General features: G+C 54.5%; 1 protein-coding gene across 6 annotated transcripts in view; it reads right to left on the bottom strand.

Annotated features, from left to right (window-relative positions):
* Positions 1–806: 806 nt before the first annotated feature.
* The window catches only part of RNF220 (ring finger protein 220), a 222,745-nt gene continuing 208,267 nt past the window's right edge, over positions 807–15,284 (bottom strand). For all 6 annotated transcript variants that reach the window (XM_069479850.1, XM_069479847.1, XM_069479849.1 and 3 more), the window contains 7 exons: positions 7,373–7,469; positions 7,086–7,172; positions 6,889–6,944; positions 6,678–6,756; positions 2,697–2,805; positions 2,498–2,572; positions 807–1,805 (listed from right to left, as the gene is read on the bottom strand). In XM_069479850.1, coding sequence (XP_069335951.1) covers positions 1,734–1,805; positions 2,498–2,572; positions 2,697–2,805; positions 6,678–6,756; positions 6,889–6,944; positions 7,086–7,172; positions 7,373–7,469 — 575 coding nt within the window. In that variant the 3' untranslated portion in view covers positions 807–1,733. The remainder of the gene's footprint in view (positions 1,806–2,497; positions 2,573–2,696; positions 2,806–6,677; positions 6,757–6,888; positions 6,945–7,085; positions 7,173–7,372; positions 7,470–15,284) is intronic.

The raw sequence follows: 15,284 nt of genomic DNA, 5'->3' as shown, positions 1-15,284 counted from the left end.
TGAGGGCATCCCAGAGAAAGGGGTGCCTAAAGCTGAGGATGTGGGGAGATGGGCCTGCTGTGTGAGGGGCATAAAGGGAAATCTGGAGTCACAGAGATGTTCTGAGGCCTCGAACCTATTTTTCCCAAGACAGCTTTCTGTTGTGGGTGAGACTCACCTGCAGCTGTGAGCACCCACCTGGGAGGCCCCCAGGATGCTGCCCTGCCTCACTGGCAGTGGGAAGCTGTGGCATGACCACTAGACAAAGTGCTTTTTCTGCAGTGCTAGTAGCCCAGCTTCAGGTCCCCAACTTGAGGGTCCACCTTGGAGAATAAGAGTTTCTATTCTTTCGATTTGAGGATGGATCTAGGCACTAGCTACACTGGGCTGTTGGTCACTGGGATGGAGAATAGAACAAAAGCCCAGGAGTGATCCCAGGTATGTTTCAGGGACCAGAAAGGGATAGAAGCCTGGGGCTTGTGTTTTCACCCAAGCTCAGCTGCTTCTGCCCTAGGTTGGGGGATACAGCTTGCATCCCCTCTGTACCCCCAAGCTCTGACCTCTTCTGTGATTAATGAGCTGACGATTCTGCATCGATAAGGAATTAACCTAGAGCCCCTACCCATCAATAGTCAGGAGCCCAGGTCCCCAGCCCCACCCCAGCCCAATGCTCCAGGGCCCCTGAGCAGACCAACCCTGCCCAGCTTCACACACCTATAGCTAAGCCCTTTCCCCCGTATTGCTGCCAGGAATTAACCCCTTAACTGCCTCAGTCCACCTCCCCTCACTGCTATCAGCTCCCCCCTCACATATTTACACACAGGCAGCAGCTGTTCATATTGGTTTAATCCATGTCAAATGTAGTTTACAAAGGGAAAGGACAAGTACCTTTGTATAGAATATACAGACACAGTATCACACCATGGGGCCCACGTGAGGGGTGAGGGAGACACTTTTTCCCTGGGAGCAGCAGCTCTAATCCCAGGAAAGGTTCTCAGCGGAAGCTGGGCAGCCAGGAGCACCCTCATCCTGCCCCAACTTCAGCCTCTGCTTCGGCTCAGTCCCACTTCCTGCCCCCACCCCGAACTCCTTATAAAGAGCCCCATGAGCTAAGACTAAGGAGAGGATCATGTCCCTCGGGGCATGTGCCCCATGTCTGGGAGAAGAAATATACACCACTGAACACCGAGCACATGGGAGAGGGAAGGGACACCACGGGCGAGGAAGAGGCAGGCACCCCAAGAGGTGGATGGGCCGAGCCCCCAGCCAGCCCTAAAGGGGACACTGCTTCCAGGGGTTTTTCAAAAAAGAAGAAAATCATACAACCAAAGTGGGAGGCCATGGGGAGGAGGGAGGGGAGTTGTCCCATTTATACACAACATTGTAAACATACACGGTCTATATTACATGTGCTTCAGTCTGGTGTTTGCATGTCTGTCTGTCCGTCAGTCTGGGGGCTGGATCTCAGGAGCCTAGCCCCGCTACTCCCCCCACCCTCACCTCCCTGCCCCACCCCGGAACAGGTATGGCCCCCAAACTTGGTGGGAGCCAGCAGGTAGTGCCTGGGCCTCAGCCTCTACTCTGGCTCCAGAGTCCTGTGTGTGTATATGTGTGTGTGTGCGCACACGCATGTATGTGCATGTATGTACATTGGGGAACCTGTGTGCAAGTATGTACAAGGGGAGAGGGTCACTGTCACAGAGGCTGGGGGCAGGTGGGGCTGCTCGAGGCAAGGCCTGCCTGGGGTAGCTAGCTCACAAGTAGATCCTCCGCAGGTCTCCGGGTGCTGTGATCGTGTTGCACTGAGGGCAGAGCTTCTTGGCACCCTGCAGGGAGAACAGGGAGGGCTTTGGTTACACACAATGTGCCGCATGTTTGCGCATGTGGACACCTGGGCCTGCAGCCGTGTCTCTCTGCACCGGCGTGTGCCGGGACCTTGGTCCTGTCGGCCCAGACTGGGGATGCATGGGCGGCCTCTGTGAGCAGGCAGGCACGCTCTTGTGTTGGGGGGACGCCAGGATCAAACCGCCTGGCCAGCCCCGCAGCGGGAGCCCCGGTAATGAGAACAAGGCTGGGTCCAGCTGTGGCTGCCGCGGCCCTAACGAGATTACACGCGGCCTTTGATCAGGACACAGAGCCCACGTCCGAGCCTTTTATTGCTGTCTCCGGGCGACATTTTAATGGCTGCTCCTGAGCGAAGAACAGGGGTAGGAGCAGAAGGAGCTTAGTAATGGGAGGGGGAGGGGCGGGGCCCTGGTCCTGCTTACCCACAGCCAGCCTCCTCCTGACCTGGGGTCTCACCAGTATGTGTGGTGCAGTGGGCCTGGGGGGGGGGGGACGGTGCAGGGGAGGGGGAGGATTTAATAAACCTGCAATGGGGGAGGAGAGAATGTGGTGAGCTTGGGGTAAATATTCTGGCTCTGTTCTCTACTCTGTTCTCCCTTGTTCCCCGCGTCCCCCCAAGCAGGCTCAAACAAGCATGGACAGCCACCCACTCCCGACCCCCATGCCACCTCACCAGGGTCCGTAGCCAGCACTCCTCGCAGTGCACGTGCCAACACTGGATGGACGTTAGGGGCATCGAGTACGAGTCCTAGGGAGGAGGTGGGCAGAGAGGGGTCACTCTGAGGCAGGCCCACCCCTCACAGTGCAGAGACCTCTCCAAACCCCAGAGGACATGGAAGCCTAAGTGCACCCCTGGGTTCCTTCCTACTCACCATGCAGATGAGGCATTTGTAACGGTCCCCACGCGATAGCTGCCGTTCAAGCTCCCTGACCCGAGCCTTCAGGGCCTCAAACGTGGTCACAGCTGAATCTTCAGTGATTCTGTGAAGAGGACGGCACAGTTGAGCAGCAGGCTGGCATTCCCAATCTGAACCTCCAGCCCACACGTCCCTTGAAATCCAGAACCACATACATCAAGGTCCCCTAGACATCCTTGCCTGCCCCCTTCCCCAGTAGCCCATCACCTGCAACTCAGCATTCCAGAGCTAAACTCCTCACCCCCTGTTCCTCCCCCTCCATCCCGATGCATTGCTAAACCAGATACCTGGGAACCATTCTCAACCACTCCTCGGTCACCCCCAACTCTGCCTTCTCTCTCCTCATCTATCTGGAATGTCTCGACTTCACCCTTCCCACTGGACTCTCTGGATTACTCCACTAACCTTCCAAATAGCCTCTGCCTCCAGGCCCCTCATGTCCATCCCCTTCTCCCATCACCTGGAAGACTTTGCATTCGAACAGCACATCTGATCATATTTACTTCCAACCTTTCAAAGTCTCCTTCAGAGTGAAGCTTTACTGACTACACTCTTCCTTGGCCCAGCCCTAGCCAGCCACACCCTGCCCCGTATTTTATGCTCCATCCACACAAAACTACTGTCACCACACACACCACCCTTTTCACTCCTTCGGCTTCTCTGCACCCTATTTCCTCTAGATCCTGTCACCTCCTAACTCACTAGCTCTGCCGTGACATTCAGGACTAGTTTAGTTCTTACCTCCTCCCAGAAGCCTTTTCCAACCCTCCAAGGCAGCACCACCACTAGGAGCTCCTAGAGCTCCCTGTGCTGACCTCCGCCCTAGCAATGTCACTGCAAAGGTCTCTGTGACCCCAGCTAGACCGCATTCCCTGAGGGCAGGCTGCCTGCACGTCAGCCCTGCTTCAGGTATATAAGCATGAGTAACACTTGCTGAAGAAAGGGCCAGTCCAACCTCCAGGGAAAGGGCAAAAGATGTAGGGACTGGACAAAATTTGGGTCCCTTTGCCACTGGTCTGGCCCACCTCAAGGACTCCTTGTTATTTATTCCTAGGCACACCAGATGCCCAGGTAGTCCTCAGCCTGCTGTTCACGCCCTGCACCAGAAGGTCCCTCCAAGGTTTCCAAGACTTTGGCCTGCATTGCTGAACAGAGAGTAGCTAGGGCTATCTCACGGATCCCGCCTACCCTCCTAAAACAAGTGAACAGGACCCACGGGAGCTCAGAGAGAGAGAAGAATGCTTCCTGGAAGAGTTGGAAAGATGGGACTGGAGACAAGCCTTAGGGAGTAATAAGGACGATAATACAAGTAAAATAGTTAAAATTTATTAAGCACTTACTAAATGCCAGGGATTATACAGAGAGATTGATAATTATTATCTTATTTCCCCCTCACAAAAACCCCATGAGAAGATTCTAATATTCCCATTTTATATATGAAGAAACTAAAGCACAGAAAAATTAAGCAGCTTGCCCAAGGTTTCCAGAGTGAGGGAGATGGGATTCAAACCCGGCAGACTGACTCCATGTCGACAGGTGACTGTGTGACTAACCATTACTCCATACTGCCTCCGCCCGGGACGAGGGGGTCTCCAGGCTAAGGGAATAGCAGATACAAAGGCCAAGAGGTCAAGAGGCCAAGAGGCCAAGAGCCCGGCCCAGCTGGAAGGCTCACGTGTAGGTGAGTAGAAGGTGCTAGGGTGAAAAAATTACGTACAAGAGGACCGCAAATGCCACAATTAAGAACTGAAGTTTATCTCGTGGGCGACGGGAAGCTGTTGAGGATGCTCAAGAGGGGTGTACACAAGAGCTGAGGTTCCAAAGCTGTACTCACTCAGGAAGCAAAGACTGGAACAGGGGGGCACAGGTGGCATCACAAGTGACGTGTGGTGTGAACAAGGACAATCTCCTGGGGGGGCCTGTTCTGCCAGCTTAGGGGACAAGATTACAGGTGGTCTGTCACTGTACGACGCAAGTGATAACGGGGTGCAGGGAGGGTAGTGGTGATATGTCATGGGCAGCGACACACTTCAGTCTGACCTTTTCCTTTTAGGGTGCTAGCAGCAACACTGAACATGACTCCCTAGTGGCTGTGTCCCCGTATCAGCGACACTCTAGATCCATCACACCATGCGTCCACAATTCTCTCTGCCTTGCCTCTCTCCAGGGACACCAAGAAAGGCTCTGACACCAGTTCCACTGGTACTGGCTGACTCCCTGGGAGCTTCTAGTCAACTTTCTGGCCCTGGAATCCTTTACCACCGGCTCCCTCCTCGCAAGCACCTGAACAGCTCCATTCCCCACTCAATCTCCAAGAACTCCAAGGCCACATGGAGGGCCAATTCCCAACTCCAGAGCCCACCTATCCAGGATTTGCTCAGCACGCACCTGGCCTCTAATCTTTGCTCTGATGAAATACCCAATCCTCCAGTCCCTGACCCAGGCTGGTCCTGAGCCCCTCCAGGGCATGGGGTGAAAAGAGTCTTAGAGGAAGCCATGGTATCCTGTCTTTCCCCTTCCCCGGGCTGTGAAACACATCTAGGGCAGGAACCCATACTCTGGACGAGGAGGGAAGTCATGGGGACTGAAGGGCCCTAAGCTCAGCAGATCCAGATCCACCGGAGATCTCTGTACATGACTGAGCCAGTCCCCCAACTCATCCCAGAGATCCCTGCCTACTGGAGCCTTTGCCTACACAGGTGGGACAGAAATCCTGACTTCCCCAGTCTTGGGTGGGTAGTACCTTCATGGATGGCCACTGGCTCTGGCCCCCACCTCCCCCTCGGGCGCCATCCCTGATTAATGATCTTGTCTTTCTGATTTATGAGCAGCCCCTCCAGACGAGGGTGGGCGCCCCTTACAACCCCACCCGCCCCGCTCAGCTGGAGTAGGAGAGAATTATTAAATAAACATCCATACGTCATTCCCCCCCCCCACAAGCTGGTTGCGCCGAACCCGTACGGCCCGCTCCGGCGCTGACACGGAGCAGCTGCGGTGATTCATGGGCAGCCGGGCCCTGCGCCGCGGCCCATACATCATGCCAGCAGCACTCGCGGCCCCGGCCGAGATAAACTGATCAACCACAACGGGCTGGAATGAATTTATGACAACACAAAATGGAGGGAAACAAATGGGAGGTGACCCTGGGCCACCGACCCAGCCCTGCACTGGCCTGCAATCCACTCTCCTGGCAGGAGGCAAGATGGAACACTGGCCCTGGAATGAAGAGGCTGCCTTTTAACCCCAGGCAACCTAGCCTCCAGTCAGAGGGAGGTGTGGGTACAGGAGTTAAGCAATGGCCAACGGCAGCAGCTCCAGGCAGTCTAGACTGGACAATGCCACTTTCTGGGGCCAGAACTGGCCTTGCTTGGGCTTCTGGAAAGGCAGTGAGATGTCCAGCTGACAACAAATCCTTGTGGCTCCAGGAGATCCAGGCCAAGGGCTGCCCAGCCCTGGGTGAAATGCTAATGGATCCTCTTTTCCTCTGCCAGAGAACCCAGGCCAAAAATTCCTACCACAAGTGATGAGACCCAATGCTCCTGCCTAAAACCCACTGCGAGCGCCACCCGGGACAAGAAAAATGAAACCAATTTAGCTCCCGATTAAGAAACAGAAACTGGAGATGAATCAAGTGTGCCGGCTGGGCTGGGCGGCCATACATCACATTCCCCGGGCGGAGGCCGCCGCAGCGGGCAGGCAGGCGGACTGCTCCTCCCTCCGCCAAGGCTCCTGGGGCTGTGGCCCAGTGATCAATTCACAGAGTCACGCTTAGCACCAGCTGGGCTCCACTGCCGGCTGTGTGCCCAGGGCAGCAGGACTAAGCTGCACTTGGGAGGCCAGCAGCCCTGGCAGCAGGCCTTCCTGCTAGCAAAGGGCCCCATCCCTCCCACCGAACTGCCATCCCAAGGGGCCCCCCTCCTGGCCAACCGCACTCACTTCTCTATGTCGCTATTCTTGCAGGTCTTCTGCATGGCCTCCTGCTTGCTGCTTTCACCATTGCTGGTGGATGGCATCTCTGCTGGGACAGAGGGGCAACTCATACTCCGGCCAGACTGGGCAGCACAGGTGAGGGTTGGGCTTGAGTCAGTCACCACCACCTAGGGATGCCCCTTCTCCCCCATTACTCCTAACCTGGGTCAGGACTTACCGTCACTGGCCCATTTAGAGAACTCAGGTGTGATGCGTGTGCTGGGAGGGCCACCACTGGAGGAAAGGAAGGAGAAAGAAGAAAGTGAAGCCTCTGGCAGGCAGGACAGCCCTGAGGGTGGGTACTGGGCTGACCCCTGCCTCAGGGCTTCCTACCCCTCCTGTCTCCCACCCACCCAAGCCTGTGCCCACACTTGCTTTAGGACCGCGCCCCGGAGTGCCTCTCTCTCCTTGGCTTCACCGGGCTCCTCGCCTGTGCAGGGGATGACATCAGCCTCTGTGTATCTGGCATGGTGGTCAAGGACAACGGATCCCAGTTTGCAGCAGGCCGTGAGGGTTGAATCCTCAGGAAAGCTCCCCCCGGCCAAAGCCGAGACTCCAGCCTGGGGTGGGTGTGGGCAAGTACCAGAGGTGCTGGCTACTTTTCTCATTCCCTTTGGCCTGCCCCACCAGCCCCACCTTGCCCCAGAGTGGCCCAAGGATACTGTGGCTTCCCATATTCCAGAGTGTCATCCCCATCCACATCCAAGTCAGCATCACTGTCCGGGTTCTCTTTGCCGCTGCACATGACGAAGCCAGAGCCTGTGGAAAGCAGGGTGTGAGGAGGGCCAGGGACCAACAAGACTAGGCCAACGGTGCTGCTGTTGCCTCTAGGTAGGGGTCAGGTCTGGAGCCACATAAGGCCCACACAGAAACTTGGGCCTCAGATATATAAAGCCAGATACTTTGGTGCCCCCAACACTGACATTTCAGTCCCTTTACTCTGCATATCCCATCCTTCTCTGCCACTGCACGCAAACGCAGCTCCAAGTGGTCTCTGCTCATAAACTAGCCCATTCATACACTATGTCAGGTCCTCAGGAGACACCCAGCCCCAGGCCTGCTATCCACCTGTCTTCCAGATCTACGAAGACCAGGAAGAGGACAGGAAGATTCAGGTCTAGGGATTTCACAGGGGAGGACCTGGGCTCCCCTATGTCCCACCGTCCAGCCTGATAAGTCCAGCAGAGGGGAGAACAGGCTGGCTAAGGCCAATCACAGTCATAGAGTGGGACCCCCAGCCAACATCCCGATTTTGGTCGCTAGGTCCTTGCCAGCAAAAACAACAGGCAGCTGTTCAAATATTTGGTGTCTGAAGCGCCTGACATTAATTATTCATCTCCACCTCACTCAGTCCAGATTCCTGGACAAGTGCAGTTATAAAGGGATTAGGAAGGGACAGACGAGGGAGGATAGGCATGCACACCTGCTTCTCAAAGCAGTTCACGAAGGCAACCAGGCTGAGCTGAGGCCAGGCCCAGGGCTAGGCAGGCGGCCGACCCCTTTGAGATGCATTTGGCACAGCCACGAGCAGACTCTTGGCTCATGGGGAGGGGTGAGCTGCTGAGGCCACACCAGGCCTGCTCACTTGCCAGGTGATCTGGCTTTCAGGACCATCCTTCCTGACAGCCCAGGGTCAGGGGCCACAGAGCTGGTCCCCCAGCACCACACTTCCTCCCAGTGGGTCTCAGACCACACCTCACTAGCTAGCAGCTCTGCCAGGGACAAAAGAAAACGATGGCCTCTGTGGCGAGTGGGATCAGCAAGGAAATCCTTGAAGGAGAGAGGAAGCAGCTCAGGGTTCCACCAGATGAGCTTAGAAATTTCTTCCTATCCAACCTTCTTTCTACTCAGGTTGTTATAGTCTCATTAGGATAAGTCTTGTAATGGGTCCTCAAGTCTCTTATCTGTTCTCTCTTCCTGCTTATCATATAGTTCTGACCGCCCTCCCACTCCAAAATTATCTATGGCTCCCCACTGCACATACAACTGAGTCCAGGCCCCTCAGCCAGATCCACAAAGATCTAGGAGCACCTACTTCTCGCCCTCCACTCTGTAAGCCTGATGCACATGGACATGGAGGCTACTTACTGTGTTCCAAACATACCCTGCACATCCTGCTCTTAAGACTTTTGCTCATGCTATTTACTCCATATGGAACGTTCTCCATCTTTCAAGCCCTGAAAAGCACTTTCTTCCTGTTCCTTTCCTCCTCCTCCCTTCTACCCCTCGGGTCTCACAAAGATATCGCCTATGTCAGAGGTAAGAAGCACCAGTGAGAAAAAGAGGCTGGGCACTGCCTGGGCTCCACCCCTTCCCTGACAGTCCTCATTTGCCCCCTCCCTGGAGGCACCGACACACTTGAGGCAGCAGGCAGGTCAGCAGCAGGGTCATTAAGCTGAGAAAACACCAAGTTACAGCTCTGTCTCCTGTTCACGGCCAGGTGTCCTGACAAGCAATTCCTGCCTTGTGGGTGAGTGGCACCTCTATAAACCCTCTGACAGTTTGGGAGACAAACTCCGCCATCAATCAGAATGTAGCTATCAGGTTCACTTACAGCCTGCGCCCCCCGAGCCCTGCCAACCCCCTCCCCCAAGTACATGCCACTCAGCAGCCAGCCTCACATCCTCTGCTCAGCCTGCTCATCCTGCCCTGCCTTGTGGATGGGCAAAAAGGAAAGCAGAGAACGCTGGTACCTCTCCTGAGCCCAATATAGCTCCCATAGCAAAGCAGAGAAAACAGGGCACTCCAAAACTGTCAGGAAAAGTCCCAGCTTCTCAATATATAAAGCAGCCCTGTGGCCTGAAGTTTCTTCCTCTGCAGTCTTACTGCCTACCATGCCTGGCCCAATGAACACAGCCACTGTGGTCTCCTAAATCTTATCTGCTTTCTCATGCCTCTGCACCTTTGTAGCGCCTGTTCTCTTTGCTTAGAACCTTCTCCCCTCTGGTCTACAAAACAAATGCCTGCTCATTTGGCAAGTCTGACTTAGCTCAACCCTGCCTGCTACCATTAACTCACAATGCCTACACAGAGTAGCTGCTCTGCAGATTCTTGCTGATGGAAGGAACTCTCGCCTCAACACCATACTTTCAATCTCTATTGAGCTAATCCTATTGCTCGGTGTTGAGAACGTAGAGCTTCAACATCTGATCCCTATCCTCAAAGTGTTCTGGGGGGGTGGTGGATGAGACTTCCCCAGGTACTTACACATAAGTGTCCCTTCCTTGGTGTCCACCCAGACTCCTGTGCAACTCCAAGATCACATTTATTACCATGTATTGTCATTGTCCCCCACTAGATTGAGAGCTGCAAGGGTCCCAAGTCTGACTCACTGTTGTGATCTCAGCAGAGCCAGCCAGGCCCATGGCAGGTGCCACACAGCATGCCCCAGCAGTACTGGCGAAACACTGGCAACACTGTTCTATTCGGTCCTGGTTAGCTGGTGGCCTAGAGAAGCCTCTCAGGACACAGCCTTCCCCATCAGACCCAACTCCCAGCTAGGCAGCAGCCTTCTGTTCCTCTGACCAGGCAGGCAGGATGGACAGCACAACACACCATGTTTGCCAAGGAAAAGGCCTCTCTGCCTCTGGTCTGAGCAGTTTACCCTGACCCTGACCCCATTTCCCAGCCGAGACAGATGTTGGGAACCTCCTCCTACCCCCACAGGTGTTCAGAAGGCTGCCGCCGCCAATTTCACTCTTTTGCTGCCCCAGCCTGCTCCAACCTCTTTCCCAGCACATTAAACTTTATTTTCTTAATGAAATGTCACTTGCTGACTTCTGGCAGAATCATAATAAAAAGAAACGGCCATAAAGCCGTTTTATGCAGACAGCGCCCCCGCCAGCTTGCCCCCCCCCCACACACTTGGAGAGGAAGGCTCCACAGTCATTTTATGTTCTCAGCTGCTGGAATATCCCAAGCCAGTACTCAGAGGCAAGATGGCACAGAGAGCTCCTTTCCAAGTCTCTGGCTCCTCTTCTGTGTAGCTCCAGGGACAACAGGCAAGCTGCCACTCCTGCTGCTGCTATCCAGGGAGGGAACTCAGCCCCCAGGACCCCAGAAATGGCCCAGAGTACCTATCAATCACCAGGGAGGCCTTCTTACTATAGTACTGCCCCCCCCATAAAGTGGCATAAACGGCTGGGCCGCCCCCACAGGCAAACTAAGCCTGACAGTCAATGATGCCCAGCAGAGTGGGTGCTAGAGTTGCCCAGTCTGGTGGGGTGGGCAGTGCAAAAAATCCTTCTCCTCCCAGTGAATACTTAGCAACAGAAAGGGAGAGGATTAAGTGCAGAAATAATATGCAAGTCTAAATTTTATAAAAACGACCCTTCTCCCATAAACTCATTTCTTCCTGGGTCATTGAGAAGGGGGGAAAAAAAAATCAGTGTTAATTTAATCAATTGATCAGGTGATCGATTGAGAAACTGGAGATGCCCGTTTACTGGGGGCAGTAACGTCCTGGAACCTGAAGCCACAGAAAAGGAGCCATTGATTTCCTCACCTGCTGCTCCCAACAAAACCAGAGGCAGGGAGAAAGGAAAGTCCTGGGGCCCTCCAGAGGCCTGTGCTCTCCAACGCGGAGGGCAGGGGCAGCAGCTTCCGGAGAGTTTTACACTGGAATTAGTTACAGATGCAGTTACGGTGTCTTGTGTAAACGCCATCGATTGGGGAGCTGACAGTCTGGGGAGCTGCGATGCGGGACAATCAATCGGCCTGCAGTGTCACCTGCCACCTCGCTGAACAGTTGACAATGCAATTATCCAGTGTGGAGGCAGGGAGTTGGCGTGTGTCAAACGCACTTAGCCACTTTCCGGGCCTCCTCGATAACGCGTTTCACTGCCTCACGTCAGGAGAAGCGCATAGAGACAGACGCCGTTTAAAACCATTGATACTTGCTCCTTCTGCCTGCACTCCCTGTGTCCCAGCTTAACAATTGTGTTCCAAAAGGCGATTAAATCCCGTCAGTTGCCACAGGGGACAGAAGGTGCCTTGCTCCTTGCCACCTCTCCTCGCCCCTCCCAACAGGCGACAGTGATAGCTAAAGGTGGTGGGGAGTTAGAAGGCTGCAGCCCTAACTCTCTCCATTCCAAGACGGCCTCTAGCAGTGTGTTGTTCCAACACCTGTCACTGGCTGGACCAGGAGCAGCGCTGCACTGAAGGACACCTTTAGCATCTGGGACTCCCATCTTTTGAGAACCAACACAACAAAGGAGGCAGCGGCTAGGGCAAGGCCTATGTGCCCACGTCCTTGGACCATTAACATCTCTCACTCCCTTGCTTATAATCTGGTGCTGAAGTTTGATCCAGAAACAGCTGGTTAAAAGATTTGTGCCAAAGCTGCTCTGCCTGTTCTCTCCATGATTTCTCATCCCAGGCTACTTGGAACCAGCCTACATCTAAGACAGGAACTCAAGAAAGATGCAGTCCTTAGGGCAGGATCTGGGCGGGCAGAAACCCTGCAGTGTCTTAGCACCCTCCCTCTCCACCACCCACTCCACCTGTTTGATTCAAAGGGGCTTCATGCTGGATTCTAGCAATGAGTTCACCTCTAGGGCTTAAAGATGCAGCTGCAGACACCTTCCATTTCCTGTATAGCCTCCTGGGAAATTCATCCCTCTCACCACTTTTGTGCCCACCACATCATTACCACCTTATTTGAAAACGATCATTCCCATGTCCTCTGTCTAGCCTGTCCCTTCCAGATATGTTGAAGTCTGGGCTCCCAAATCCAGCTGGGTGAACTCTTGATGGCAACCGAACAGGGGAGGGACAAAGGCTCAACACCACAGGCCTCTCCTCCAGGACCCAGAAGCTGGATGTAGGAAATGAGAGGAAAGGTTTGGGCTCATTCGCCACATACCTCCTTTGACGATATGTAGGGGCAGGTTTGTCTCAGGGATGTATAATTAGCTTTTGTCTGTGGCCTGCTTCTCTAGCCTAGAAGCCCCCTGCTCTGCCCAGGTCTGGCATGGTGCCCTAGAAGAGCATCTTTTTCTCCTAACCACTGATCTCTTTCAGGGGAAGGCTGGTGAAGCCCTAGGCTCTGTGTGCTGCCTCTATGCAAACTGCAATAGAAGGTTAGAAAATCTGTAGTTCTGAGAGGACAATTAACAGCTTAAGCATTTCTCCTAGAACTGGGAAGGTCAGAGGGCCTCACAGATAGCAACAATTACTTCCACCTTACTCTCTTAAAATACTTACCTATTTCTGTTTTCAAAATCTCCTTCCAGCTGGACCTATCTCAGTGCTCTCCCATTCTACCTGGTCCTTCATTTTGTCCTAAAATACCAACGCCAAGCACTCCCAGGCCTGAGATATTTGGGCCTCCCCCTCAGTAACCACAGGTCCCCAGCTTTAAGAGCTGTCCCCTCAGCCAAGTGTCTTCACCAAAACTCTTGCTTGTTCGCTGCCTCCCATAGCATTTTACATTCACGGTAACCAGTCTGATCCACCAGACCAGCTCCCAGTGGGCCTGGTGGGAAGCTTCGCTGAGGATGACGAAGTGGCCCCAGTCTGGGAGGAGGGATGGGGGTGATCGGATACAGGAACTTATCTGCAATTCCTCACTTCTTTCATATCTAACAAGGACAGCAATCTCTGTTCTGTCAGCACGCACAGCGCAGCTTAAATGGGCCTCGCTGCTCGCCTGCTCATCCTGCCTCTGCCTCCCTCTCTCTGAAGTCGGCTGGGCAGCTTCTTCAGCTGGCGTTATCACTCCCTCTAACCGGTCTTGGCAGGCAATCTAATTCCTCCTGAAAAGGTCACCGCCATTTTAACTGCCTTTCAATCACATTAAGCACGTGCTGCCCGGCTTGCGGCCCGGCCCGCCCGGCGGGCGATCAATGCGCTGCACTGACACCAGCCCGCCTGGCGGGGCCACACCCAACCCCCCAAGAGTTGGGCCTATCAGTCCTGGCCAGGGAGGGTAGGCTGACAGATGGCCAGCTTTTGCAGACAGGTTTTGGGGGCAGAGGCAGTCAGGATCAGCCAGGGCCTCCCTTTGATAGCCCCCCCACTGAGGAGCCTCAGCCTCCTCCGCTCCACTGCACCCCTCTCTCTGCCTCGTGGCCCCCGCTGATCTCGCTGTAAAACAGCCTTTCAAGTCTGCCTGTCTTTTGACTGCACTAAGCTGTTTAAGAGGCGGCAGCAGCTTCTATCAGGAAAGCTGGAGCAATTCTCTGCAGATAAAGGCACCTCCGGCCCCTGTTCCCTCTTCAAGTCTCACTCTCATGCTCGCTCTCCAAATCGCTCAAAGAAAAGCCCCCTTTGAACTCCCCTCAGGAATTCTTGAAAGGAACAACCTCACAGTGTAAACACTCAGGGAAAACTGATACCCGCCCAGGGCCTAAGAGCCCCTCACACTGCTCCGCAAGTGCATCCCAGCGCGGGGGAAATGCTTTGTCAAATCAGCAGGCCCTACACAGCTTTATCCCCCTTAAGCCCTGTCTGGTGCTCAGAAGCCATCAGGTCGAGGTCTGTGCCAAGAAACCCGACTAAGAAGTTGCCACTGCAATGGAGGATGTGAATAGTTGCAGCCGCCAACAGAGCTAACCCAGAGCCGCATCCTGGAACTGACCCTGCATGGGCCACCAGACACCTGTGTGTACAATTCACGGGACAGGGGATGATTGTGGGCTCTGCTGCTCATTCTTTCAGGGCCTCAGAAACTCTAACACTCCAGTACAGGACCAGAATGAAATGGCAAATTAACACTCTCCAGCTCAGGCTCAGGGAAGCAGTTTGGTCTAACCTTCCTGATTTCCATTTTGGCTTGCCTCCAAATGCAGGGGCAATGTGAGAGCCCAGAGGCATAATGTCCCATCTGGGCTCTTAGCGCCCTCATAGAGCCAGTCTGCACTGGATGGCACTGCAGAGACCACTCTCAGCACCAGCCCAGGCAGGCTGGCCCCAAGGAAGCAGAGACCCTCTTCTCAGCTGCTGTGAGATTCCCCAGGGACCATGCACAGTGGTACTCCCAAGGGTGTTGCCCAGAGAACGGAGGCAGACGGGAAGCAGATTGGCTCACTTAATGACCACAAGCTGCAGTGCCAGCTGTGCTCATGCACAGAAAGAGAAGAGCTGGAGGCCAGGAGGCAGACAGCTCCCTTTCCCCTGCCCAAGGCTGGGAGGTTTGACAAGAGGACACTGATCCCGGGCACCCAACCAATTCTGCTGTCTGACCTGGTGAGGGATGCCAAGCCATATCCCTCTAAGGAGCTGGGCAGGCACTGGAGATGGGTGGAGCCCTGCAGACTCCTCTGCAGCAAGTGGGGAGAGCCCAAGGGAGGCAGGGAGCAGCTGGGCCCAGGCCCCTTTTGCTTTAGGGCAGAGGGCACCCAGGGAGAAGGGATGGGATCAGAGCTAAAATTAGATTCACCAATGAAGCTCATGGGAGGTCAAATTTTGCCATAACTCACTCTCTCCTCTGTAACTGATTTCCCTGACATAGGGCTGAGGAGGAGGAGGAGGAAAATCCAATGTGTTTGCCTGGAAGCCCTCAGGGCCCCCAGTGCTGGAGGTGTACAGCAGGTTGCTGGATTCTCATTTATCAGCCTTAAGAGGGATGGAGTG

This window comes from Eulemur rufifrons, chromosome 8, assembly GCF_041146395.1.
Source record: "Eulemur rufifrons isolate Redbay chromosome 8, OSU_ERuf_1, whole genome shotgun sequence".
Lineage (NCBI taxonomy): Eukaryota > Metazoa > Chordata > Mammalia > Primates > Lemuridae > Eulemur > Eulemur rufifrons.
This window is presented reverse-complemented; position numbering and strand designations above follow the sequence as displayed.